At 41.7% G+C, this 25,475-nt stretch overlaps 2 protein-coding genes across 3 annotated transcripts in view; both read right to left on the reverse strand.

The window, feature by feature from the left end:
* The window catches only part of LOC311141366 (dihydropyrimidinase-related protein 2-like), a gene marked incomplete at both ends in the record, with an annotated part of 46,161 nt that extends 33,745 nt beyond the window's left edge, over positions 1-12,416 (reverse strand). Inside the window, 7 exons of the mRNA XM_084176666.1 lie at positions 1,101-1,169; positions 1,262-1,342; positions 6,754-6,815; positions 7,001-7,165; positions 7,380-7,564; positions 7,718-7,806; positions 12,375-12,416. Of these exons, the coding sequence (XP_084032792.1) occupies positions 1,101-1,169; positions 1,262-1,342; positions 6,754-6,815; positions 7,001-7,165; positions 7,380-7,564; positions 7,718-7,806; positions 12,375-12,416 (693 nt within the window). The remainder of the gene's footprint in view (positions 1-1,100; positions 1,170-1,261; positions 1,343-6,753; positions 6,816-7,000; positions 7,166-7,379; positions 7,565-7,717; positions 7,807-12,374) is intronic.
* A 3,291-nt stretch (positions 12,417-15,707) lies between these two features.
* LOC311141930 (BCL2/adenovirus E1B 19 kDa protein-interacting protein 3-like) lies at positions 15,708-25,447 on the reverse strand. Of its 2 annotated transcripts, none has more exons than XM_084177444.1 (6): positions 25,314-25,447; positions 20,110-20,380; positions 19,923-20,004; positions 19,692-19,798; positions 19,077-19,274; positions 15,708-18,117 (listed from the first exon to the last, which is right to left on the reverse strand). In XM_084177444.1, the coding sequence occupies exons 1-5, from the start codon at positions 25,399-25,401 to the stop codon at positions 19,121-19,123; spliced, it is 702 nt and encodes a 233-aa protein (XP_084033570.1). In that variant the 5' UTR covers positions 25,402-25,447; the 3' UTR covers positions 15,708-18,117; positions 19,077-19,120. The 2 variants fall into 2 exon arrangements, with proteins under 2 accessions (XP_084033570.1, XP_084033569.1); XM_084177443.1 differs by having other exon boundaries at positions 19,125-19,274; positions 25,314-25,439.
* Positions 25,448-25,475: the final 28 nt, after the last annotated feature.

The following is a 25,475-nucleotide window of genomic DNA, read 5'->3' on the forward strand; positions in this document are numbered from 1 at the left end:
GCTTTGTGCGCAAATCATTTGACCGCTGCAGCTTGAGATTATTTATTCCCTTTTATTTATGAAAAGAAGCTGGTACTGGCCTTTATTATTTCTGATTTATTTCTGATATTTTAGCTTAGTTAAATTGATTTATATTATGGTGTTTCTAGTCCAAGAAAAATCAAAAATACATTTTACAGTAGCCTATGTATTACCTACCTAAACATCCCTTAATACATTTAAAGTAATTCAAAATAGAAACGACATATCCTAATGTTAGAAAGTAGAATATAAACTAGATATAGGCTACTGTGGGTGGGGTAGGCTAAATAATTACAACCGAATAGACCTAATTAAAAGAATACTGATAAAGGAAACAAAAAATGCTAGGCAGAGCAGGCCCAGAGCTTGTGGCTGAGCAGTACCAGAGCGAAATTGGAGCGGGAGAAGAAGGTTGACACCATTTTTTAAATTTGCTCAAATTACGCTCTGCTCCTCGCTCAACACTCGCCCACTTACATTCAACAGCAGCCCTGCTTTAGGCCGTCAAAAAACTGTCAATGAATAATCATATCAATGGATGGAATCAGTGAATGAATGGCTGCAGCAACCATTACATGGTCTGACACGCTGCATAACAACATTTACATTTACATTTTAGTCATTTAGCAGACGCTCTTAACCAGAGCGACTTACAGGAGCAATTAGGGTTAAGTGCCTTGCTCAAGGGCACATTAACGTCATTTAGCAGACGCTCTTAGCCAGAGCGACTCACAAATTGGTGCGTTCACCCTATAGCCAGTGGGATAACCACTGCCTAATTGCTGGAACAACTTAGGCCTAATTAGACAAAGGAACATTTTACTAAGTCGTTCAAACAAGATAATTACAAGAGTCTAAGTTCTTATTTTATTTTGCCTTGGGCTTCAGGGCTTCCATATTGACCCATCTATAACATGAGATTTACATCAAAAATAGAGATTTGGTTGTAAAAAAGCAACATTCTCCTTTAATATCATACAGCCTCTTTCTTGCTTTCCATGTAAAACAACCAAAGGCACACTTCAAGTTCAAGTAGAAGACTAATAGAAGCACAGCACTTGGCCAAAGGTCGTAGTTACCTCCTCCGGGCGGCTCAGCACGTGACCCTCAGGGCCAGTGATGCCCAGCTCCAGGATCTTACGCTGCTCCTGCAAATCCATCAGAAAACAGCTTTAGTGGCTTGGCCAGTGGAGAAGGCAAGCTGGGACAAGGTGATAGGGTTTATTAGAAACTCTGTTACCTCAGCAATGATGTCCCCGTTCTCTGCGTGCACCTGAGCGATGGCTCCCAGGTCTCTGATGACATTGAACACCTCGTACATCTACAGGAAGAGGAAAGCAGCTGGTCAACACACAGGCCAGGGAACCAGGGGCTTTAGCAATGAGGACATTTACAATGTGATTTTTGGTGGTCCAAGCTTTAGTGGAGATCTCTTTGTCAGAGCAACACATGCTGGATGAGAATGTTAAATACATAGATTCAATCATTTATTCCACTTCTTTAGGTTGACCACATGTTTCAATTCAGAATTCACATGACAATCAACTAGGAATTCACAGCTGCAATAGGCCACAGGAAACGGTCAGGCAATCTTTCAGCACGTGTTACAAGAGTCATCCCCAGTGGCAGTCCTAACCACTAACCAGCCTGTGCTGAGTGGGAAAACTCAATACAGTGCCATTAACAAAGCTCTCCCAGAAATACATGAGGCACATGGGCGAGATCATTCACCCCACAGAAAGATAATCCTTTATCTAGCAGTCAGACAGCAGTAGATATTCCAGAGGAGGTGAGGAAGGCTTCAATAATCTCATAATTGTTGGAGCAGTGATGTGCTGTCGTCACCAAACTTGAGATATGCACGCATAAATCCATGCAAATCTCCCATTGACATCAACTACTTTTTACACTTACTAATCTCAAATTAGGATTCAGCCTTCAAAGAGTTTATAAACAATGGCTAACACTTTACTTGACACTCAGTGCCATAACACGTTATGACACGGTCATAACCATGAACTAATATGCCATAACAGCTGACATAACTTGTCATAACCTGTCATAATAGGGTCATAACACTGTCATGACCCATATATTTACACCTGTTGTGACATATATTGTGTTATTTTATGGCTGGTTATGACACCTACATAAGAGTGTCAAAACCCACATTTATTCAAATTCGTTGTTTCCCTGCCAAGAAGTTTCCTTTCGTTTGAAAGTTTGTTTCTTAAATTATTTGTTAGTTGTTTACAGTCGTGTATTTCATCATATTTTAAATAACTTGTAGAAAATACACTTTATGACACTGTCATGAAGCATTATGACCATATTGTGTCACTTTACTTGGACTAAGGAAATACACTTTATTACACTGTCAAAAAGCATTATGACCTTCATAATCATATAAGCCAGATAGGCCTATCTCGTACATGCCCTTCTATCAGTCATCAGTCAAAAAGAGGGTGTCTTGTCCTGCTCCTGTAATCTTCTCTTGCATTCGTCCCAGTCATTAGCAACAGGGCACAGTTAGAAAGATATGGCATATAGAAGCAAACTAGATGGACATCATGAAAATGATTGGAGAGGTTGAGGGTAGAGGAAGTTCAGGTGTAAAAACAAACAAAATATAATTATTGTAAAATTGACTGTGTCCATAAAATGTATATAGTATGTATACGCTGGAAGTAGAGGCCTAAGTGTTGTTGTTCACTAGTTTTCTCCAATTAGGGAAGGGGTGGTGTGGTTGGAAAGTAATGAAAGGAAATATATTTTTAAAGGATATGTATTTATATATATATGTATTTATATGTATGTATGTGTATATGTATGTGTATGTATGTATACAGTTGAAGTCTGAAGTTTACATACACCATAGCCAAATACATTTAAACTAATTTTTTCACAATTCCTGACATTTTATCCTAGTAAAGATTCCCTGTCTTAGGTCAGTTAGGATCACCACTTTATTTTAAGAATGTGAAATGTCAGAATAATAGTAGAGAGAATGATTTATTTCAGCTTTTATTTATTTCATCACATTCCCAGTGGGTCAGAAATGTACATACACTCAATTAGTATTTGGTAGCATTGCCTTTAAATTGTTTAACTTGGGTCAAACGTTTCGGGTAGCCTTCCACAAGCTTCCCACAATAAGTTGGGTGAAATTTGGCCCATTCCTCCTGACAGAGCTGGTGTAACTGAGTCAGGTTTGTAGGCCTCCTTGCTCGCACACGCTTTTTCAGTTCTGCCCACAAATGTTCTATAGGATTGAGGTCAGGGCTTTGTGATGGCCACTCCAATACCTTGACTATGTTGTCCTTAAGCCATTTTGCCACAACTTTGGAAGTATGCTTGGGGTCATTGTCCATTTGGAAGACCCATTTGCGACCAAGCTTTAACTTCATGATTGATGTCTTAAGATGTTGCTTCAATATATCCACATAATTTTCCTTCCTCATGATACCATCTATTTTGTGAAGTGCACCAGTCCCTCCTGCAGCAAAGCACCCCCACAGCATGATGCTGCCACCCCCGTGCTTCTCGGTTGGGATGGTGTTCTTCGGCTTGCAAGGAACCCCCTTTTTCCCCCAAACATAACGATGATCATTATGGCCAAACAGTTCTATTTTTGTTTAATCAGACCAGAGGACATTTCTCCAAAAACTACGATCTTTGTCCCCATGTGCAGTTGCAAACCGTAGTCTGGCTTTTTTATGGCGGTTTTGGTGCAGTGGCTTCTTCCTTGCTGAGCGGCCTTTCAGGTTATGTCGATATAGGACTCGTTTTACTGTGGATATAGATACTTTTGTACCTGTTTCCTCCAGCATCTTCACAAGGTCCTTTGCTGTTGTTCTGGGATTGATTTGCACTTTTCGCACCAAAGTACGTTCATCTCTAGGAGACAGAACGCGTCTCCTTCCTGAGCAGTATGACGGCTGCGTGTTCCCATGGTGTTTATACTTGCGTACTATTGTTTGTACAGATGAACGTGGTACCTTCAGGCGTTTGGAAATTGCTCCCAAGGATGAACCAGACTTGTGGAGGTCTACAATATATTTTCTGAGGTCTTGGCTGATTTCTTTTGATTTTCCCATGATGTCAAGCAAAGAGGCACTGAGTTTGAAGGTAGGCCTTGAAATACATCCACAGGTACACCTCCAATTGACTCAAATTATGTCAATTAGCCTATCAGAAGCTTCTAAAGCCATGACATCATTTTCTGGGATTTTCCAAGCTGTTTAAAGGCACAGTCAACTTAGTGTATGTAAACTTCTGACCCACTGGAATTGTGATACAGTGAATTATAAGTGAAATAATCTGTCTGTAAACAAATGTTGGAAAAATTACTTGTGTCATGCACAAAGTAGATGTCCTAACCGACTTGCCAAAACTATAGTTTGTTAACAAGAAATGTGTGGAGTGGTTGAAAAACGAGTTTTAATGACTCCAACCTAAGTGTATGTAAACTTCCGACTTCAACTGTACATATATATATATACACTGCTCAAAAAAATAAAGGGAACACTTAACAACACAATGTAACTCCAAGTCAATCACACTTCTGTGAAATCAAACTGTCCACTTAGGAAGCAACACTGATTGTCAATAAATTTCACATGCTGTTGTGCAAATGGAATAGACAACAGGTGGAAATTATAGGCAATTAGCAAGACACCCCCCAATAAAGGACTGGTTTTGCAGGTGGTGACAACAGACCACTTCTCAGTTCCTATGCTTCCTGGCTGATGTTTTGGTCACTTTTGAATGCTGGCGGTGCTTTCACTCTAGTGGTAGCATGAGACGGAGTCTACAACCCACACTAGTGGCTCAGGTAGTGCAGCTCATCCAGGATGGCACATCAATGCGAGCTGTGGCAAGAAGGTTTGCTGTGTCTGTCAGCGTAGTGTCCAGAGCATGGAGGCGCTACCAGGAGACAGGCCAGTACATCAGGAGACGTGGAGGAGGCCGTAGGAGGGCAACAACCCAGCAGCAGGACTGCTACCTCCGCCTTTGTGCAAGTAGGAGCAGGAGGAGCACTGCCAGAGCCCTGCAAAATGACCTCCAGCAGGCCACAAATGTGCATGTGTCTGCTCAAACGGTCAGAAACAGACTCCATGAGGGTGGTATGAGGGCCCGACATCCACAGGTGGGGGTTGTGCTTACAGCCCAACACCGTGCAGGACGTTTGGCATTTGCCAGAGAACACCAAGATTGGCAAATTCGCCACTGGCGCCCTGTGCTCTTCACAGATGAAAGCAGGTTCACACTGAGCACATGTGACAGACGTGACAGAGTCTGGAGACGCCATGGAGAACGTTCTGCTGCCTGCAACATCCTCCAGCATGACCGGTTTGGCGGTGGGTCAGTCATGGTGTGAGGTGGCATTTCTTTGGGGGGCCGCACAGCCCTCCATGTGCTCGCCAGAGGTAGCCTGACTGCCATTAGGTACCGAGATGAGATCCTCAGACCCCTTGTGAGACCATATGCTGGTGCGGTTGGCCCTGGGTTCCTCCTAATGCAAGACAATGCTAGACCTCATGTGGCTGGAGTGTGTCAGCAGTTCCTGCAAGAGGAAGGCATTGATGCTATGGACTGGCCCGCCCGTTCCCCAGACCTGAATCCAATTGAGCACATCTGGGACATCATGTCTCGCTCCATCCACCAACGCCACGTTGCACCACAGACTGTCCAGTTGGCGGATGCTTTAGTCCAGGTCTGGGAGGAGATCCCTCAGGAGACCATCCGCCACCTCATCAGGAGCATGCCCAGGCGTTGTAGGGAGGTCATACAGGCACGTGGAGGCCACACACACTACTGAGCCTCATTTTGACTTGTTTTAAGGACATTACATCAAAGTTGGATCAGCCTGTAGTGTGGTTTTCCACTTTAATTTTGAGGGTGACTCCAAATCCAGACCTCCATGTGTTGATACATTTGATTTCCATTGATAATTTTTGTGTGATTTTGTTGTCAGCACATTCAACTATGTAAAGAAAAAAGTACTTAAGATTATTTCATTCATTCAGATCTAGGATGTTTTATTTTAGTGTTCCCTTTATTTTTTTTAGCAGTGTATATATATATATATATATATATATATATGCAAGGGAAAAACATATGTGGGATTGGAAGTCATACAGATAATTACATTGATGGAAGTTACAGTCTATCTGCAATATTAAAGCTGATCTACTCCCAATAAAAATAAATAAAAATGACCAAAAATAATAATAAAATTTAAAAAACAGAGCATTGGGGTAGGTGCATGTCTGACATCAATGTGTGCGCAATTACAATGATAATTTTAAATGGTACATTTCAAAAATATATATATAACATAAACATACTGTTGACACGTAGGCTATGGTGTAATGGAATGTTTTGCCTTGTGTGGAAGGTTTTGTGGGTTTGGAAACTCTTATTTAGGGTGTCATAACCAGCCATAAAATAACACAATATATGTCACAACAGGTCTAAATAAATGTGTCATGACAGTGTTTCTGACCATATTATAACAGGTTATGACATATTATGTCATGGTTATGACGCTGGGTGTCCAAGTAAAGTGTTACCAAGCAAGATAATACAGAATATAATTCTGTCATGCAATGCATTTATGCAAAGTGCAATGCAATCATGACTTCAAAGGCATGCACAAGCCTCCACAAATGTTGACTCCTCCATCCGTCGCCAGTAAATCATACCAATCTGAAATGCTTCAAATCGTACCTGGGAGTCGGAAAGTTGGAAAACATCCTTATAAGCCAAATAGACCAGGAAAGAGTTGACACCTAAAGATAGAAAACTTATGAGCAATAGTAGAAATAGACCAAGGGATAGCAAAGGGAGAGGAAAGGACAGTCACAGGGAGGAAATAGACCATAAGGAGAGTCTTAGTAGAAGTCATAGCTCCCCCACCCCAACTGACATGAGTGAATGGGTGACAATGGTTTGTGCAATTGTGTTAGTTGCGTACCGTGGTCCTTCACCAGGCTCTCCATCTCCTCCTGCATGCCCTTGTGCCAGTTAGTGATGTCCACATGCAGGGTGTAGTCACAGCAGGACTTGCTGTCGGCCCATTCCCTCCACTGGTTGAACGCTGCCACCAGGCTCACACCAGGTTCCGGAACCACATGATCAACTACACACACACACACCATTGTCATTGAAACCACCCTAGCAGTAACATTATCGCGTTTTACAGAGGCCAGACATAATATTCAAAACCATGAGACAACATGAACATCTGCAAAGGGTAAATTAGTCACAAACGTGTCGGCTGGTATCAGTATGTCAGAATCTAGGGGTTTCTGTAAAATGGATCATTGGGGATGAAGCATTTCATTAGTACATACTGATCATGGTGGTTCCCCCAGCCAGAGCAGCACGGGTGCCCTGGTAGAAGTCATCTGCTGACACCATGCCCCTGTCTGGCATCTGGAAGCGTGTGTGCACATCTATGCCCCCGGGCATCACCATGCGTCCATGGGCATCAATGATCTTCACCCCACCAGGAACTATCAGGTTCTCTCCAATTTGCCTGAGAGGAGAATAAATGTATTAAGAGAGGGAGAGGGAGACACCAGAAATTATCAAAGGCATTACAAAAAATATACTCTGATTTTTAAAATATATATAGCCAACAAAAGTGCCAACAATAGAGAACAATGGCGCTCTAACTAATAAGACTTACTTGATGACTCCATCCTCCATATAGATGTCAGCAAGGAAAGACTGGTCATCATTCGTAATCTTCCCACATTTGATAAGGAGACGATCACTCTGTGAGAAGAGACAGAATTTAATTTATGTGACTTCATTGTGCTAATAGCAGTAAGCACCACAACCCATTGTTGATAGATTTAAAAAGCATATTTCATATTGAACAAATTTGGCATGAAAGGTAACCTAGCCAATACTCAACCCCAGCACATCCATCCATCCAGGAGAGCTTCAACAGAACCTAACTGAATAGAAGCACATCAGAGGCATACCATAAGGGACTAAAAAGCTCCATACTCCACACAAGGATAGAGTCCTTAGTACACATTCCTGTATAAAACACACTAGGGCTTGGCCAAGACATGGCCATTGTCTTGTCTGCCAAGAAACACCAAACAACAATGCATAAGCAGAGCTAAATCAGAAACAAAGTAACACCCAATGGTATTCAAAAATGTAAGTATGTTTTATCTAAATGGAAAAATTCAAACAAAAGGACACATGCTTATGGCCACATTTTTCTTTATTTTTGGGATCTTTCTGCAAAGATCTTCTTAACCAACTCTATCCAACAAGAGCTGTTTCTTTCTCTGTCAAACCAGTGATGCAGTTAAGGGGAATTCCAACACCTATTCAGAATGTCTCTACACTGAGTATACAAAACATTAAGAACACCTGTTCCATGACATAGACTGACCAGGTGAATCCAATCAGTGTAGATGAAGGGGAGGAGACAGGTTAAAGAAGGATTTCTAAGCCTTGAGACAATTGTGACATGGATTGTGTATGTGTGCCATTAATAGGCTGAATGGGCAAGACAACAGATTTAAGTGCCTTTTGAACAAGGTGCCACTGGTTTGTGTCAAGAACTGCAACGCTGCTGGGTGTTTCACACTCAACAGTTTCCCGTGTGTATCAAGAATGGTCCACCACCCAAAGGACATCCAGCCAACTTGACAAAACTGTGGGAAGCATTAGAGACAACATGGGCAAGCATCCCTGTGGAATGCTTTCGACACCCTGCAGAGTCCATGCCTCGACGAATTGAGGCTGTTCTGAGGGCAAAAGGGGGAATGGGGGGGGGGGGGGGGGTTGCAACTCAATATTAGGAAGGTGTTCCTAATAGTACGAATCAAGGCTGGAATGGGCTTAAAAATTTAATTACTTAAAATTACTAAAAACTTTAATTACTTAAAAATCATACAATGTGATTTTCTGGATTTTTGACACAGTTGAAGTGTACCTATGATACAAATTACAGACCTCTACATGCTTTGTAAGTAGGAAAACCTGCAAAATCGGCAGTGTATCAAATACTTGTTCTCCCCACTGTATACAGGCCCGTCTGAAGTTTGCCAATGAACATCTGAATGATTCAGAGGAGAACTGGGTGAAAGTGCTGTGGTCAGATGAGACCAAAATCGAGCTCTTTGGCATCAACTCAACTCGCCGTGTTTGGAGGAGGAGGAATGCTGCCTATGACCCCAAGAACACCATCACCACCGTCAAACATGGAGGTGGAAACATTATGCTTTGGGGGTGTTTTTCTGCTAAGGGGACAGGACAACTTCACTGCATCAAAGGGACGATGGATGGGGCCATGTACCGTCAAATCTTGGGCGAGAACCTCCTTCCCTCAGCCAGGGCATTGAAAATGGGCCGTGGATGGGTATTCCAGCATGACAATGACCCAAAACACACAGTCAAGACAACAAAGGGTTTTGCCACTAAGTCATGTTTTGCAGAGGTGTCAAATACTTGTTTCCCTCATTAAAATGCAAATCAATTTATAACATTTTTGACATGCGTTTTTCTGGATTTTTTTGTTGTTATTCTGTCTCTCACTGTTCAAATAAACCTACCATTAAAATTATAGACTGATCATGTCTTTGTCAGTGGGCAAACGTACAAAATCAGCAGGGGATCAAATACTTTTTTCCCTCACTGTAAGAGTAGAACAAATAATCCCATTTCCATCTGAGGAGAGCATTCTATTGTAGGCTCGGGCTGGCCTACTTCTCATCAGGCCTTCCTCAGGGAGTGTGGGAATAATAAGGCCGATAGAGGCTCTCTCCTCTCTCCAGACCGCACAGCAGTCCACAAGATGTAGGATGTTAGTATCCCCTTGCTAGCACACTGACCTGAGTGCTTTCACATTCAGACAGTGACCTATAGCCTACCACTGAACAGGCCTCACAAAACTGCATTCTTCCAGCATGATCTAACAGACTATTATCTTCAAATGGGTCAATTGACTTCAGATTAGACTACATTTCTGCACTCAACCAGAAAAATGAAAATAACAGGCCTGAGTGCAGAAAATAAGGCAAATTGGTTCCAATATTCTCTTTCATATGTCTTTAATAAATCATGAGTGATCTTGTCTTACTTATCTTCATCTGTTCAACATCCATAGTCATATCTTTATTATAGGCCTATTAGGAAATTAGATGTAATCAGCAAATAAAACAAGGATGAAATCAATGCAACCATTCATTATAGTGGTTGATTCCACTGGGTATTTACAAGATGGAAACATTGAGTACAGAACATAAATCGGTAATGTGTTATGTAATGACATTTACGCTACTATGCAAAACACTGACTTACTGTGTTTTGGTGCGTTTGATGTCTTGCCACTGCATCTCTTTATAAATACCTCACAAACAGAATGACTTCATGAGTCTCTGTCCCACCTAAAAGCACCAGTGGAGGTTAAATGAACTAGGCCTATTTCTATACATACAGTATCTCTGAGACGGACAGCCTCAAGGGCAAGCATATCATTTATTTATTTAATAGACAAGATGTTAACAATAAGGCTATGCTATATTTGTGGAAAATCGGAGCAACTCCATGCTGTGCAAATGCTTGACAGTGATGAAGTGAAAGGGAAATGAAATGCAACTTTTGCACTGAATGGCATTTATAACAGGCCACACTAATGCATTATGACTAGTTAGGTAATGAAAATCCATATCGTCACTTAAAAGGCATCCTCCTGCCTCGTTTACAGTGAGCCCAGCCCAGTAAAATGCTGAACTGGATGGGCTAATCTTTGTGATAGATAGATGGGTAATCTTTGTGACACGGAAATGATTCTGGACCAAACACTCTCCTGGATATATTTATATCTACACCACAAACATTGGTCAATAGGTCTAAGTCAGGGGTGGACAACTTTGATGGGGTTGGGGGCCACAAAAAAATCTGAACTAAGGGGCCGCAGTGTCTCGCGGGTCTGCATACCCACATACATACCCACACATGCAGTTAGAGCCAGCCCTAACCTTTTGGGGGCCCTAAGTTAAATTTTGTAAGACAATTTAGAATTAATTTCCTGCAATTATACACATTTGGCCATGGGGCATGGAGAAAATGTTGCCATTTTAAAGCACGTTTGCTGCAATGCTACACATTTTGCCATGGGGTGGAGATCTTTTTTTTTTTTACAGCTAATTTCCTGCAATTCTACATGGCGGTGGCACGGGCCGCCAGTTGCCCATCCCTGGTCTAGGTCATTATAATAGCAGGTCTATTACTAATTTCCATGGGGTTTCATGGGAAAACTGGGCCTTGCTCTGTCCCCCTTTTAAAGCCACAACACGCTGTCATCTGAGGGCCCGGGGTGCTGCTGGGATTGAGCCAACTGTATGCAATGCCTGAGATGCTTAGATAAGCCTCCTCCAGTTGTGAGGGAGATCCGACAGCCCCCCCCCCCCCCCCCCCCCCAGTTCCCCTTCATGCTTCATTCCCTGGCAGAAACAAAAGGAACAGATACCTGTTAACGCACGCAAATGTGTGGTTTGTGTTATTTGATTCAAGACATTAAATGCCTAAATTTCATTACTGTGTGTACACGAAGTATGTCAGCATACAGACAAAAGCTAGGCCTTCACAGCTTACAGCAACCAGCAAGGATGGCTTTCATCCAATGACCTACTTTTTAGAAGAAAAAATTGCCCTTTGAACTATTAATGTTATGCCCCCATCCCCAAATGTCATCATTGCAAATCAACCATTTGCTGTCTAGGGTTGATAAGACTAAATGTTGTGACAAATACATATGTATTTAATAAATGAATACATTTATTTTAATTTTATTTTATTGTTGGTGGGATTTTCCTATTTTCCTCACATTTTAATTTATATTGTGGTATACCCATAGTCTATAGCTACAGTATTACCAATTCGGCATTAAAAGTATATTAGAATCCATCTGAATATAAGGATGGAAAAGATAAAAGATTTGTCCCAATCATCCATTCTTGTTCCTGATCCTGTCGGCTAAGCTAAATCGTCTAACATGGTAGGATATGGAATGGACAAAAAAATTGCATGCACACAATAAAATGCGCGTGCCAACGAGTATTCCAATGACATGAGCGTATGAACTGGCGTTCCATTTATGACCAATTACCCTGCCTTTGTTTATTATAGCAGTGCAAGTGGTGACATTGCATTGGTATGAATGGACACCCCTCCTCTTCCTCCTCCTCAGCGTGATAGCTACAGCTAGCATAGTCTGTCTAATCCCTACTGCTAGTTTGTTCAGCCATGCATTGGTGAATGTATAGATTTTACACACAATTTTGTAAAATTATGAACATTTAAAACACTATACTCACTGTAATGCGTGGTATATTTTTCTTTCCCTGGTACCCGGACATCTTAGCGGCGCGTTGTCAGCGTCCTCGATTATGGCTGTCACCTCACTGATGTTAGCTAGACCGCTAGCAATGAAACGGTTGGATGCTCGGATGCGTTAAGACCAGTCGACGCCCAGACAAAATTGTGTCTCCGGCTATCGCCTGACTAAATTCGTGAAATAGCTCTATCCGTTCCAACGAGGTTTGCTGAATGAACTTAAAACAGGTCTGACAGCTTTTCCTCACGTTCTAATGCTGCGCCAAGCCTGTCCAGCAGTCACCAACAGGGAGCGAGAAGATAAACGGTGATGAGGGCCACGGCCAGCGTCCATGCGCAATGCCCCACCCTTCTCCCCATCGTGGCTCTCCACTCACCTGCTGCAGGCCAAGTCTGGAGGATGGATGGGAAACTAGGAGTGACACTGATGCTCATTTGACTTGTCTGAAACAATGCAACGTCCTTTAATTAGAAAGGACAAGCAAAGTTCAATGACATGAGCGCATGAACTGGCGTTCCATGTATGACTAACTACCCTGCATTTGTTTATTATAGCAGTGCAAGTGGTGACATTGCATTGGTATGAATGGAATGAATTGGTAATAAACCTGAAATAAGCCAGATCTTTTCTCAGATGTCAACATTTTGAGAAAAATCACTGACTGCACACACACACTGCATTATAATTATCTTTTGAACAAATAATTGTTACAAATACAACCACTGTATCCCAGTCTGTAGACTGAGTAGGTGTGGAAATTATCCTTTCACCTATCAGTGGTGACTAATGAGAGTAATGAGGAAAAGGCCCACACACTAATATCCCTATACCACCTACAAGGTACTGTCAGGTTTAAATTTGTTACACCTTTGATGATTGAAACCAATTATGTGTATTTAGTAATATACATAATGTGGAAGCCTTATGGATTAAATGCTGTTATTTTTCATCAAACAATGTCAGTCGGGTGTGCATGTTGAATTAATTAATTATTTACTTCATTCAGGGATGTATTTTGTGCATCTTTTGTTTAATGTTAAAGAAATGCAATTAGATTGCTTTCTTGCTAATAAAATGACACAAGGAAAGGAAGCCATTCACTCCTATAGCACAGCCATGTGGCCAAGCAGCAGTTTGTCCATGCAAGCAGAGATTTCAACACATACAGTGCATTCGGAAAGTTTCAGACACTTCCCTTTTCCAAAAATGTTTACGTTAAAGCCTTATTCAAAAAAGGATACAATTATTTTCCCCCCCTCAATCTACACACAATACCCCATTATGACAAAGCAAAAACAGGTTTTTAGACATTTTTGCACATTTCTTTAAAATAAAAACACCTTTGCTATGACTCGAAATTGAGCTCAGGTCCATCCTGTTTCCATTGATCATCCTTGAGATGTTTCTACAACTTGACTGGAGTCCACCTGTGGTAAATTCAATTGATTGGACATGATTTGGAAAGGCACACACCTATCTATATAAAGGTCCCACAGTTGACCGTGCATGTCAGAGCAAAAACCAAGCCATGACGTCGAAGGAATTGTCCGTAGAGCTCCGAGACAGGATTGTGTCGAGGCACAGATCTGTGCAAGGGTACCAAAAACTTTCTGCAGCATTGAAGGTCCCCAAGAACACACTGGCCTCCATCATTCTTAAATTGAAGAAGTTTGGAACCACCAAGTCTCTTCCTAGAGCTGGCCGCCGGCCAAACTGAGCAATCGGGGGAGAAGGGCCTTGGTTAGGGAGGTGAACAAGAACCCGATGGTCACTCTGACAGAGCTCCAGAGTTCTTCTGTGGAGATGGGAGAACCTTGCAGAAGGACAACCATCTCTGCAGCACTCAACCAATCAGGCCTTTATGGTAGAGTGGCCAGACGGAAGCCACTCCTCAGTAAAAGGCACATGACAGCCCGCTTGGAGTTTGCCAAAAGGCACCTAAAGGACTCTCAGACCATGAGAAACAAGATTCTCTGGTCTGATGAAACCAAGACTGAACTCTTTGACCTGAATGCCAAGCGTCATGTCTGGAGGAAACCTGGAACGGTGAAGCATGGTGGTGGCAGCATCAATCTGTGGGGATGTTTTTCAGCGGCAGGGACTGGGAGACCAGTCAGGATCGAGGGAAAGATGAACGGAGCAAAGTACAGAGAGATCCTTGATGACAACCTGCTCCAGAGCGCACATGACCTCAGACTGGGGTGAAGGTTCACCTTCCAACAGGACAACGACCCTAAGCACACAGCCAAGACAACGCAGGAATGGCTTCGGGACAAGTCTCTGAATGTCCTTGAGTGGCCCAGCGAGAGCCCGGACTTAAACGATCGAACATCTCTGGAGAGACCTGAAAATAGCTGTGCAGTGACGCTCCCCATCCAACCTGACTGAGCTTGAAAGGATCTGCAGAGAATGGGAGAAACTCCCCAAACACAGGTGTGCCAAGCTTGTAGCATCATACCCAAGAAGACTCAAGGCTGTAATCGCTGCCAAAGGTGCTTTCAACAAAGTACAGAGTAAAGGGTCTGAATACTTATGTAAATGTGATCAGTTTTCTATTTTTAATAAATGTGCAAAACATTCTAAAAACCAGTTTTTGCTTTGTCATTATGGGGTATTGTGTGTAGATTGGGGGGGGGGCAATTTAATCAATTTTAGAATAAGGCTGTAACGTAACAAAATGTGGAAAATGTCAATGGGTCTGAATACTTTCCGAATGCACTGTACCACTTCTTTCAACCTCAGAAATGTCTGAAATCCCCAAACCTCACCTCTGTTGCCATGGGTTACGAAGAGGTATTCATCCCTCATGGAGTATAATAGAAACATGAATTACTGGGATGAACCAAGAGGGATCTGTTCCTTACAAAACAGTGTTTCGGCATACACAGACTTAAAGATAAGTATTCATTTAGAGACAGCATGCTGAGGCTAAGAGGACAGACCTCTTAATACACAATATTTCCTCTAAGCCTCAACATGAACTGCTCCGTAACTTGTTAAAAGGGGTGACTTGACATTGTTCAAATGTCTCAAGTCAGAGATGACAGCAATAAACCTTGCTTGCAACAATAACAATCTATAACCTTTCACTGATATTCTGAACAATGGAAAGTGGTCCATTTGACCTTATTATTGATTTAGTGCATCACTGTTTGAAAATATGGAGAGAAGGTACTGTTACATCTACCCAGTCCATGCTGTCTAGGTTCAATAAACATCTGCCAATTCATGTGAAAGGCCACTGCCTATTCTTTGTACTTTTCATGCATCAAGATACAGAGCACTTGACACGTAACTATCACCCACCTTCCTCTTCTGTTGACAATGTTTATTGTTTTACAATACATTTCTGTTATATTCATTTTCACCATTCAAAAACACATTGAGAGTATTGCAGTTAATTTCTCATTTAATGTCAGTTTTTCCAATTTGATAAAAATCTATCAAACTACAAGGTTGAAACTTCTTGCTACTAGAATCAATATCACAAACAAAACATGTTTAAGGAACAAGCAAAGCATCTTTCAGCTTGTATTTTGGATTATCAAAAAATAAATGAAACCAATTATAATGCGCATACTTCTTCTGCCTTAGATACAAGGATGGACTTGACAATTTTTATGAAAGCTATGACAGCCTTTGGCATCTCATGAATGATAATAAGTTAATCAATGCCAATTACAAGCTAAAGGCATGCATGCAATGGGAGTTACTTTGAGTTGGTACAAACCAAGAAAAGCGGCACAAAAAAAACAATCCCACTCAGAAAGAAAAAGAACCCTACTCATGTCATCACACCTATCCCTATTGTCCAGTCACCCTTACCCCTAAAGATAAAAATCCAAAACCCTAAATAACCAAGCAGCGGAGTGCTGGTTCTGTATAGTTACTTTCCCAGGAGTTCCTATTGCACGCTATGTGAGAATAATTACTTACTGTTTCAAAAAAACATTTTTACTTTTGCCAAAAAAGGGTCCTTTATCAGATTCCATAAAATATTTTCTTATCAGATTCCATAAAATAATTTCAGTACCTAATTGTTAAACATGTATCCAAAAATCATTACTTACATTTCCATAAAGCAGACCATATGTAACTCTGTGTTGTTGTTTTTAATCACACTGCTTTGCTTTATCTTGGCCAGGTCGCAGTTGTAAATGAGAACTTGTTCTCAACTGGCTTACCTGGTTAAATAAAGGTGAAATAAATAAAAATGTATGCCTATGGGGAATGGCTGAACATATTTCATGCATAAACAAAATGTTCACCATAAGGATTATGAAAAACCTCAAATTGGATCATGTCAAAACCAGGTAGGTGACTTATCAGGACTGGAGATAGGAGGGCATGTCACTGTTTGTGTTAGTCTAACCCTATAGTTAAACTTGTCCAATAGTTGAGAAATCAGTGTCCGTGTTACCTTTACAATGAAAGCACTGAGATGAAAATAAATCTATAATTGGCATTATGCAGTAGTCATTTTGTGTACCAAAAGCAAACTAAACTGAATCATTTGTGGCCAGTTATAACATCATTCCACCAATACATCCTACTCAGTATGGTGGCTGGACCTATACACTGTATAAACTGAGGGCATGTTAACACTGGAAAACTTAAATTCAAAGGTTTATAGAATCAGCATGGAGAAAATAAATAAGATATGACAAACAAAAGGAAGAATGTGTGGCAGACACATTTGAGTTGCTAAACAGCAGGCAGGTTGTGTATATTTGTATCAACTACTGTACATTAAAAATTGTCTTCATTCAAACTTTCCCTTTACTACTATAGTACTTCACCCTGTACTACAGAGCATTTAGATTTACTACTCTTTCTGCATTGGCATAACTATCTGCTGGGATGTTTTCCTGTTAATCAATGGAAACCTGCAGTAGCTACTAGAATCACTATTCACACCCTTTCACCAAGAGACCACCTCCTTTAGAGAAAATTACTTGGGGCTACTAAATATAACAAAAATTAGGTATAACTAGAGTAGGCTGGAATACAAGCAAACTTCTCCTGAATTTATATTTTCTAAGTCTGGGCTGAAAATTATTCCAAACTCCATGTAATAAAAATAAAAAATCTGAACAACAGGACCACTTGATTCACAGTCACTGCAACTCTCAATGCCAATTGAAAGATGTACTGCAGATATGTAGCTTATTTTGGTTCAGGTACAAGTCACCATGAAATTAACTGACTGACTTGGAGTAGAGAACAGTAGAGAAACTCTTCATTTCTCAAAGCACAATCTCTCAGTCTAAGCTAAGGCATCTATATAGAAATCTAAGAGATTCCAAACCCTCAGGCCTTGTGCCACTCCAATACCAGCCACCTCAGTGTTTGTGCAGTACAGGTTATCAACAGCTTTTTAAGAATAATTTATTTCGGAAGTACAACACTCAGAATCATTACTGTTCGAAGCCAATCTGTGTCAAAAGGTAAAAGGTTCACAATAATGTATGAATTATGAACCCTCCAAAAGCACGCTACTGGGGTGAGTCAGTGTCAAGATAAAGTGGTACAAATAACTAAAGGGAAAAAAACAGTTGAAAGGAGATAGCGAGGCATACAATGGATGCAGAGGAAAAGAGGGCATTATAGCACATGAAGACATTGTAACAAGTAGTCAATAGGATCATTTAGATGCAACTTCCAGGCACTGGGTTTAGAAAGAGCTGGTGGAAGGCGTGGTGAGTCTCTTCCCAATGTAGACCCTAAGGAGACAATAAGTATAGCATGACAGTGCTGAGCGATTAACTGACATTTTGGTTATTTTTTGGTTTTTAAAATAACTTATTGAGCGATGATGTTTAAATTATTTTAATTCCATTTCATTCTGTTTTTTTCTGTGAGCTCAATGCACACATTGAACAGTTTCTCTAGAGTTCACACAGTTCAGGATGGATCTGATTTATGTAGTAGGGAGTTGTAGTTTCCAACTGGCCAATATTCTACATAGTTTAGCGCATAAAAACGTGGTAATCAACTACAATGACCATAATCCATTGTGCATCTATTACATTTACATTTTAGTCATTTAGCAGACGCTCTTATCCAGAGCGACTTACATGAGCAACTAGGGTTAAGTGCCTTGCTTAAGGGCACATCGACACATTTTTCACCTAGTCGGCTCAGGGATTAGAACCAGCGACCTTTCGGTTACTGGCACAACGCTCTTACCCACTAAGCTACCTGCCGCCCATCTATCTACCTTGTTCGGTCTGTTTCTTTTATGCCTGCTATGGAAGAGGCAGAAGAATGCGCGATCGTGAGGGGATATATAGAGAGCAGCTGTTGCTTTGCAAAGGTATCTCTACCTGAAAAGCCATGATCTAAGTGATTGATAGTTTGGTATTCAGCAGTCATAAAAGTATGCCTTATTTAAGAAATACAAAATAGTGATTTTGTCAGACAGCATATGCAGCAGCTCTACAGAAATGAAATGACTTGGAATTATATAATAAAGTCATCAAATAAAACAAATGTAATATACACAACTTAAATATGTTATGTGAAAAAAGTATGGTTAATAAGTAATAAGCAGTAACGGGCAGTCACTACCATCATGGGACTTTTATTAATTGTTTTATTCTGTGTTACAGCTAAATATATTTTTTTAATCGCTCAGCACTAATGACAATGATTCAACAGCAGACAATCTACAAATACTCACATATAACCATTTGATTTGCTAGTTGTGTAAGATGGTACAGTCACTCACCCGATGCCGAGGGCAAGGATGTGAGATAGGAGTAAGGAAGGGATGAAGACTTTGAGGAAGTCAGCAGAGAAGACACCCCCTTTCTTCATGGCTCCACTATTTCTCATGCTGAGGGATACTGAGCGTCTGGGGTGCCGGAAGTGGAACTCCCTACAAAAAAAATACATCACTGAACATGTTCACCATTTTTAAACAAATTGCATTGGGTTCCCACAGAAAATTGCCATTTGTATTATACACATTCGTCGTCTGCCTGGGCAGATATGGAATTTACTATGTTGTCTATTTTTGCTATGATTTAGGTTAGCAGTTTTTTTTGTGTTAGAGCAGGGGAGTGAAATCTTTTTGGCTCGAGGGCCACATTGGGATTTTGAAAGGGCCACACAGATTTGTTTGACAAAATCAATTTGCTGGGGAAGAAAAAGGGCAGTTATTAAAAAAATATATTAGGTCCATTATAATTTCTACATTTTTACTTAAAACTCCCTCGGGCCGGATTGAATGTGCTCGCAGGCCGGATCGTAGTTTGCCCACTCCTGTGTTAGTGTCTGCAGTGTGTCTCCTTACTTGGGTGGAACGTTTTCGGGCCGACTGGACCAATCTGCAACCCAGTCTGCACCCTTGTTCATCAGGATATCATCTTCTCTGTCTTTCTCTGGGCCTTCCTCCTCTGACTGCAGATGGGGGGAGAGAGAGAGCACACATGAACAGAGAGGTGCTGTAGGCCTATACTGTAACAGTGTAGACAGGGGCATGGATGGAGGAAGAGAGACATAAGGGCAGACTAGGTTGTTGTACCTGACTCCCTCTCCGACTGGACATCTCCACATCAAAGGTGATTTGGCCGTCATCCTGATCCGGACTGGGAGGTCGGTGAGGACTGAGGCGCAACACAGAAGGAAATAAACACACAAATTATACAAACACCCCAACATTGAGGACAGAGTTCAGGGAGTACACCAAAAACATGACACTCCCTTCCTACCTGTCGCAGGAGGAGCTGCTCTGGCTGGACTCGTGCTGGGCGTCCAGCAGGATCTTCTCCATGTCTCCATTGTGGATAGAGGAGGATGAGGGCACATGCTCCAGCACCCCTGTCAGACTCTCCTCCACCTCCTCTGGCACCACCTCCAGGGCCTGAGGGGCCTGACTCTGCCCCTCATTCCCGTTCCCAGGGGCAGGAGAGGGTGTGGTGGAGTTTGGCAGCAGGGCCTGGTTCCCGTTGTTTCCATTCATCTCCAGCTCCACCCATGACCCTGAAAACATAATAACGGCAGTGGGGTTTAGAGGAAGTGTGTGTATTAGGACAAATGTTGATAATAGTGACATAAGTCTACGGTAAAGATGCAGTGACAAGTTCTCAAATTCGATGCATGGCTTACTGCACAGTCACCAAAAAACATTGCATTTTGAAAAGAGAACTTGCAGCTACTATTGGGATTCAAATGAGCAAGCTGGAGAATGAAGGCAGTGGTACTTTTGAAAAGTCCAAATAGCTGCTGTAAGTCCTTGCAATTAGCTACACGGTCAACAAAGAGAGGAGTAATCATGACACAAAAATACTCACTGAGCCCGAACAGAGATCCAGACATTTACATTTCATGTTGGTCTACAGCAGAGAGTCCCTGGCAGAGGAATACATCCCTTCTGCCATTTAAGACCCTTTATCTCAGATGCATGAGACATGTCTGTGCTTTGTCTGGCACTCAGCCACTCACAGTATGTGTAAAGAAGTCACTGTATGGAACATACAGCAGTGCATGTTAATAAGGAGAGTCTTGGTGGATGGCTGCCGAGGATTAGGCCCAACTCCATATACATGAAAGCAGACTCATTTTGTAAAACTAAAAATAGACATGCATGCAAGGGTTTTAGATGTCAAGGACACCAGAAGAGGATTGTTGTACACCTAAGGCTACATGTGCATGTTACTGGAATGATTGCCTTCATTAACAAAAACAAACATACACTACATGACCAAAAGTATGTGGACACCTGCTCATCGAACATCTAATTCCAAAATCATGCGCATTAATATGGAGTTGGTCCCCCCTTTGCTGCTATAACAGCCTTCACTCTTCTGGGAAGGCTTTACACTAGATGTTGGAACATTGCTGCGGGGACTTGCTTCCATTCAGCCACAAGAGCATTAGTGAGGTCGGGCACTGATGTTGGGCGATTAGGCCTGGCTCACAGTCGGCGTTTCAATTCATCCCAAAGGTGTTCGATGGGGTTGAGGTCAGGGCTCTGTGCAGGCCAGTCATGTTCTTAAAAACTGATCTCGACAAACCATTTCTGTATGGACCTCGCTTTGTGCACGGGGGCATTGTCATGCTGAAATAGGAAAGGGCCTTCGCCAAACTTTACAGTTGGCACTATGCAGTCGGGCAGGTAGCGTTCTCCTGGCATCCGCCAAACCCAGATTCGTCCTTCGGACTGCCAGATGGTGAAGCGTGATTCATCACCCCAGAGAACGCGTTTCCACTACTCCAGAGTCCAATAGCAGCGAGCTTCACGCCACTCCAGCTGACGTTTGGCATTGCGCATGGTGATCTTAGGCTTGTGTGCGGCTGCTCGGCCATGGAAACCAATTTCATAAGCTCCCGACGAACAGTTATTGTGCTGACGTTGCTCCCAGAGGCAGTGTGGAACTCTGTAGTGAGTGTTGCAACCGAGGACAGACGATTTAGCCAAATCCACTCATTTGAAGGGGTGTCCACATAATTTTGTATATATAGTGTAGCAGACTTCAGGAGAGTTTAGTTTAGAAAATGGCCATGGACTCAAAGTCTAGCCTGCTTTAAGCCACAACTGGAACAAAGCATGCTCTCAGTCTTTGCTCACAGTCATAAACAAGCACCCACGCCTATTATGCAAAACATTCCTGACTTCCTCTCTTGGGGACATCAATTGAACTTGTAATGGGGTAATCTCATCCACCAGCCAGCTCCCTCTCTAATTCGAGCCTGGGGACAAGGTTAGTAGGGGTGGCCTGAATGCCACTGTGTCAGTGAGGTTATGTGGTTCCATTTCCAATCTAGGCCCTTACATAATGTGCATATTCTATCAAATGTAGACCTAGCATAGAGATGTTATGTCTATCCATTATCTGGAATAGTAGTATGCCTCTTATACATCATTCATCATTATCATTATCTGTTTGCTTCTCTATAAATAAACACACTGTCCAGATGATAGCCTTCATTTCATAATGATAGTGCTACTGCCTCTCACAGCAGGCTACCTGAATGGAATCCAGACTGCTCCCATGCGCGGGCAGGAGGGGAGTTATGCAATTGAATCCAGGGCCATCGAACCCAGGGCCTGACTATTTAGCCAGTTACACCTGAGCAACATTCAACTAACTAAACCTCTTCTAGGACTTTCCCTGTGCATTCTACTAGAAACCCACTCTGCATCTCCATACTGTATAAAGGGCCAGAAAGGAACAAAGTACTATACAAGGTCACCGATAATACAAACCTATACCATCTTAATCTTGTGCTTTTTCCTCCAACGTGGACTGTGTGGGCAGTTGAGACTGCATCTGATGGTCATATTAATATTAAGACTGTTCAGCATACAGTAATGGTCATTGGGGGTGGAAGTAGGCAATATGCCTATTGCTTTATCTGCAAGGTTAACTTTTGACAGTTCCTACCCAAACATTGATTTCCCACCCCTACTGAAAAAATTATAATATTTGTATTACTGATTAGATTTTTTTTATTTTACATTTATTTAACTAGGCATGTCAGTTAAGAACAAATTCTTATTTACAATGACGGCCTACACCGGCCAAACCCGGACGATGCTGGGCCAATTGTGCGCCGCCCTATGGGACTCCCAATCACGGCCGGTTGTGATACAGCCTGGAATCAAACTAGGGGGTCTGTAGTGACGCCTCAAGCACTGAGATGCAGTGCCTTAGGCTACTTAATGTCTCAAGTGGCGCAGCGGTCTATCTAGTATCAATCTTATTATGAGAAAGTATGGATACCGGTATGATGTTACTCAGTAGCTTATCACTGAGTATTATGGGCAATTGATAGGCCTAGACAGAGGTGTGGACTCAAGTCACAAATTTGATGACTTGAGACTCGACTTGATAGAAAATAAAATAACTTGAGACTTGACTTGGAGCCTTAAGACTCCGGACTCTACTTTGACTGGAGACTGATGACTTGAAATTCTGTCCAGGTTTTATAATGTTTTGTCACTTATTTTGTGGCACAGAATCTCTGTGAATTACTCTCCACGCAGCCAGAGACAGTATCGCACTTGCAAAAAAAAAAAGAAAAAAAAGAAAAAGGATTAGCTAGTGAAACGCACACTTGGCCCTCTAATTGGAGCAGCAAAATGTCAATCAACACAGATCGGGTAGGCTAGCGCAGTGAGAAGGTTTTGAGGGGAGTTGCGAGTGTAGCCCACCATTTGTATTTTATATTTATACCTTTGCTAATTCAACCTGGTCACTAACATAATAGGCCTACGGCAATGCACCAAACTCTTGTTTTAAAAACATCTTATCTGTGCTTCAGAACCAAAAGAAATTGGTCCTGTGCAAATGTCATCAGTTTGACTGGTTTTAAGGAAATTAAAAGCTGAGAAAGACGTTTCTGATAAAACTTCAGTTCGTATTGGGTGCATATTTTATGAAGTTGAAATACTGGTTGCATAAGTGTCAAAGATAATACATTACACACACATTCACATTTTCTCAAGAGATGCAGCAATAGGATCGGGTTTTGTCCTCCCGATTGGCGCAGTGGTCTAAGGCACTGCATCGCAGTGCTAGCTGTGCCACTAGAGATCCTGGTTTGAATCAAGGCTCTGTTGTAGCCGGCCACGACCAGGAGACCCATGGGGCGGCGCACAATTGGTCCAGCGTCGTCCAGGGTAGGGGAGGGAATGGCCGGCAGGGATGTAGCTCAGTTGGTAGAGCATGGCGATTGCAACGCCAGGGTTGTGGGTTCGATTCCCACGGGGGGCCAGTATGAAAAAATAAATAATGTATGCACTCACTTGTAAGTCGCTCTGGATAAGAGCGTCTGCTAAATGACTAAAATGTAAATGGGTGCAGCGTAAACATCAAATTGTAGGGAGAGAGGATTGCCATAAATTAATATGTAGCTCCAAAAATTGTTTGGTGATCAAGAATATTAACAATTTACCTTGCAAACTCACGAGCTATGGGGCATCAAGAAACAATTACTAGCATAGGCCTACTGGTCTTTTGTTATGTCAAAATTGCTTGAAATGTATCGTTTACTTATGAAGCTTGCATTTGAATGTTAAAATTAACAACAATCAAAAATGTGTTGTAGACAGAATAATGAAAATGGCTGTATGGTAGACTCAAATAGACAGAGATTTGTAGTTGAACAAGTCATTGCTTGTATAGATTATTTTTTATTGACTTGAGAATATAAATGTTTTTTTTACTCAAATGGACTTGCTCTTAGAATGCACGACTTGTACTTGATTCGAACCGTTCTAATTGGTACTCGACTTCTGACTTGTTTGTGACTCGAATAACAGCGACTTGGTCCCACCTCTGGAATTTTCAAATAATTATATATGCAAATGTTCTCTGCAGGAAAACGCACATATCTAGAAATGTTGTATGCAAACGTCTAGAAATGTATGTTTCGCATGGCAAAAACATTGTCTAGTGAGTGCGTTCCACAGCAGACATGCATTTCTGAAGCATTCCGTTCGCCTTTGTTGTGGATTCAGAAAATCGACAATGCATTGAATGCAGGCAAAATGTAACAAACCATAAATGCTTATGAATAGCTGGAGTTAAGTAAACAGATTTTACGACATAAAAACGGGGCATTGGCTCGGATTCGACACATTTAATTTATTTTCATTTCTAATTTTCAGACATGTTTTGATTAGGGTTAAACCCGCCTCAAGGCAAACTAGCGTTTAGTGGTATCCATCCATGGTTGGTTGAAATCCTGTCACTCAAATATTCAAAGTAAATCCATTGGAGCAATAAGGGTGACGTTTAATTAATATTAAGCCCTCCTCCCCGCTCTGTGGAAGCTGATGAAATTCCAACCTAGAGTCAACTTTTGCGATATCCTTTTGCTATAAACACTTACCACGAAAAGCAAGCACATTTGTTGCACACGTATTCAAAACTCTTGATTGTTCTAAAAGGTTCACGGTGATACTTACCGTTGAGGCCAGGCTCCTCGTTATTGTTTTGCTGAGCAGCAGCAGTGGCGGACATGTTGCCAGCTCCGTTTTTAGTATTCGTCAACATGACATGCAAGCAGAGTGTTGCCAACTCCTCAGTAAGAAAAGTAGCTATTGGCTGTCCTAAAAGTCGCTTAATGA

This window comes from Coregonus lavaretus (genome assembly GCF_964263955.1).
Source record: "Coregonus lavaretus genome assembly, chromosome: 14".
In the NCBI taxonomy this organism is placed as follows: Eukaryota; Metazoa; Chordata; class Actinopteri; order Salmoniformes; family Salmonidae; genus Coregonus; species Coregonus lavaretus.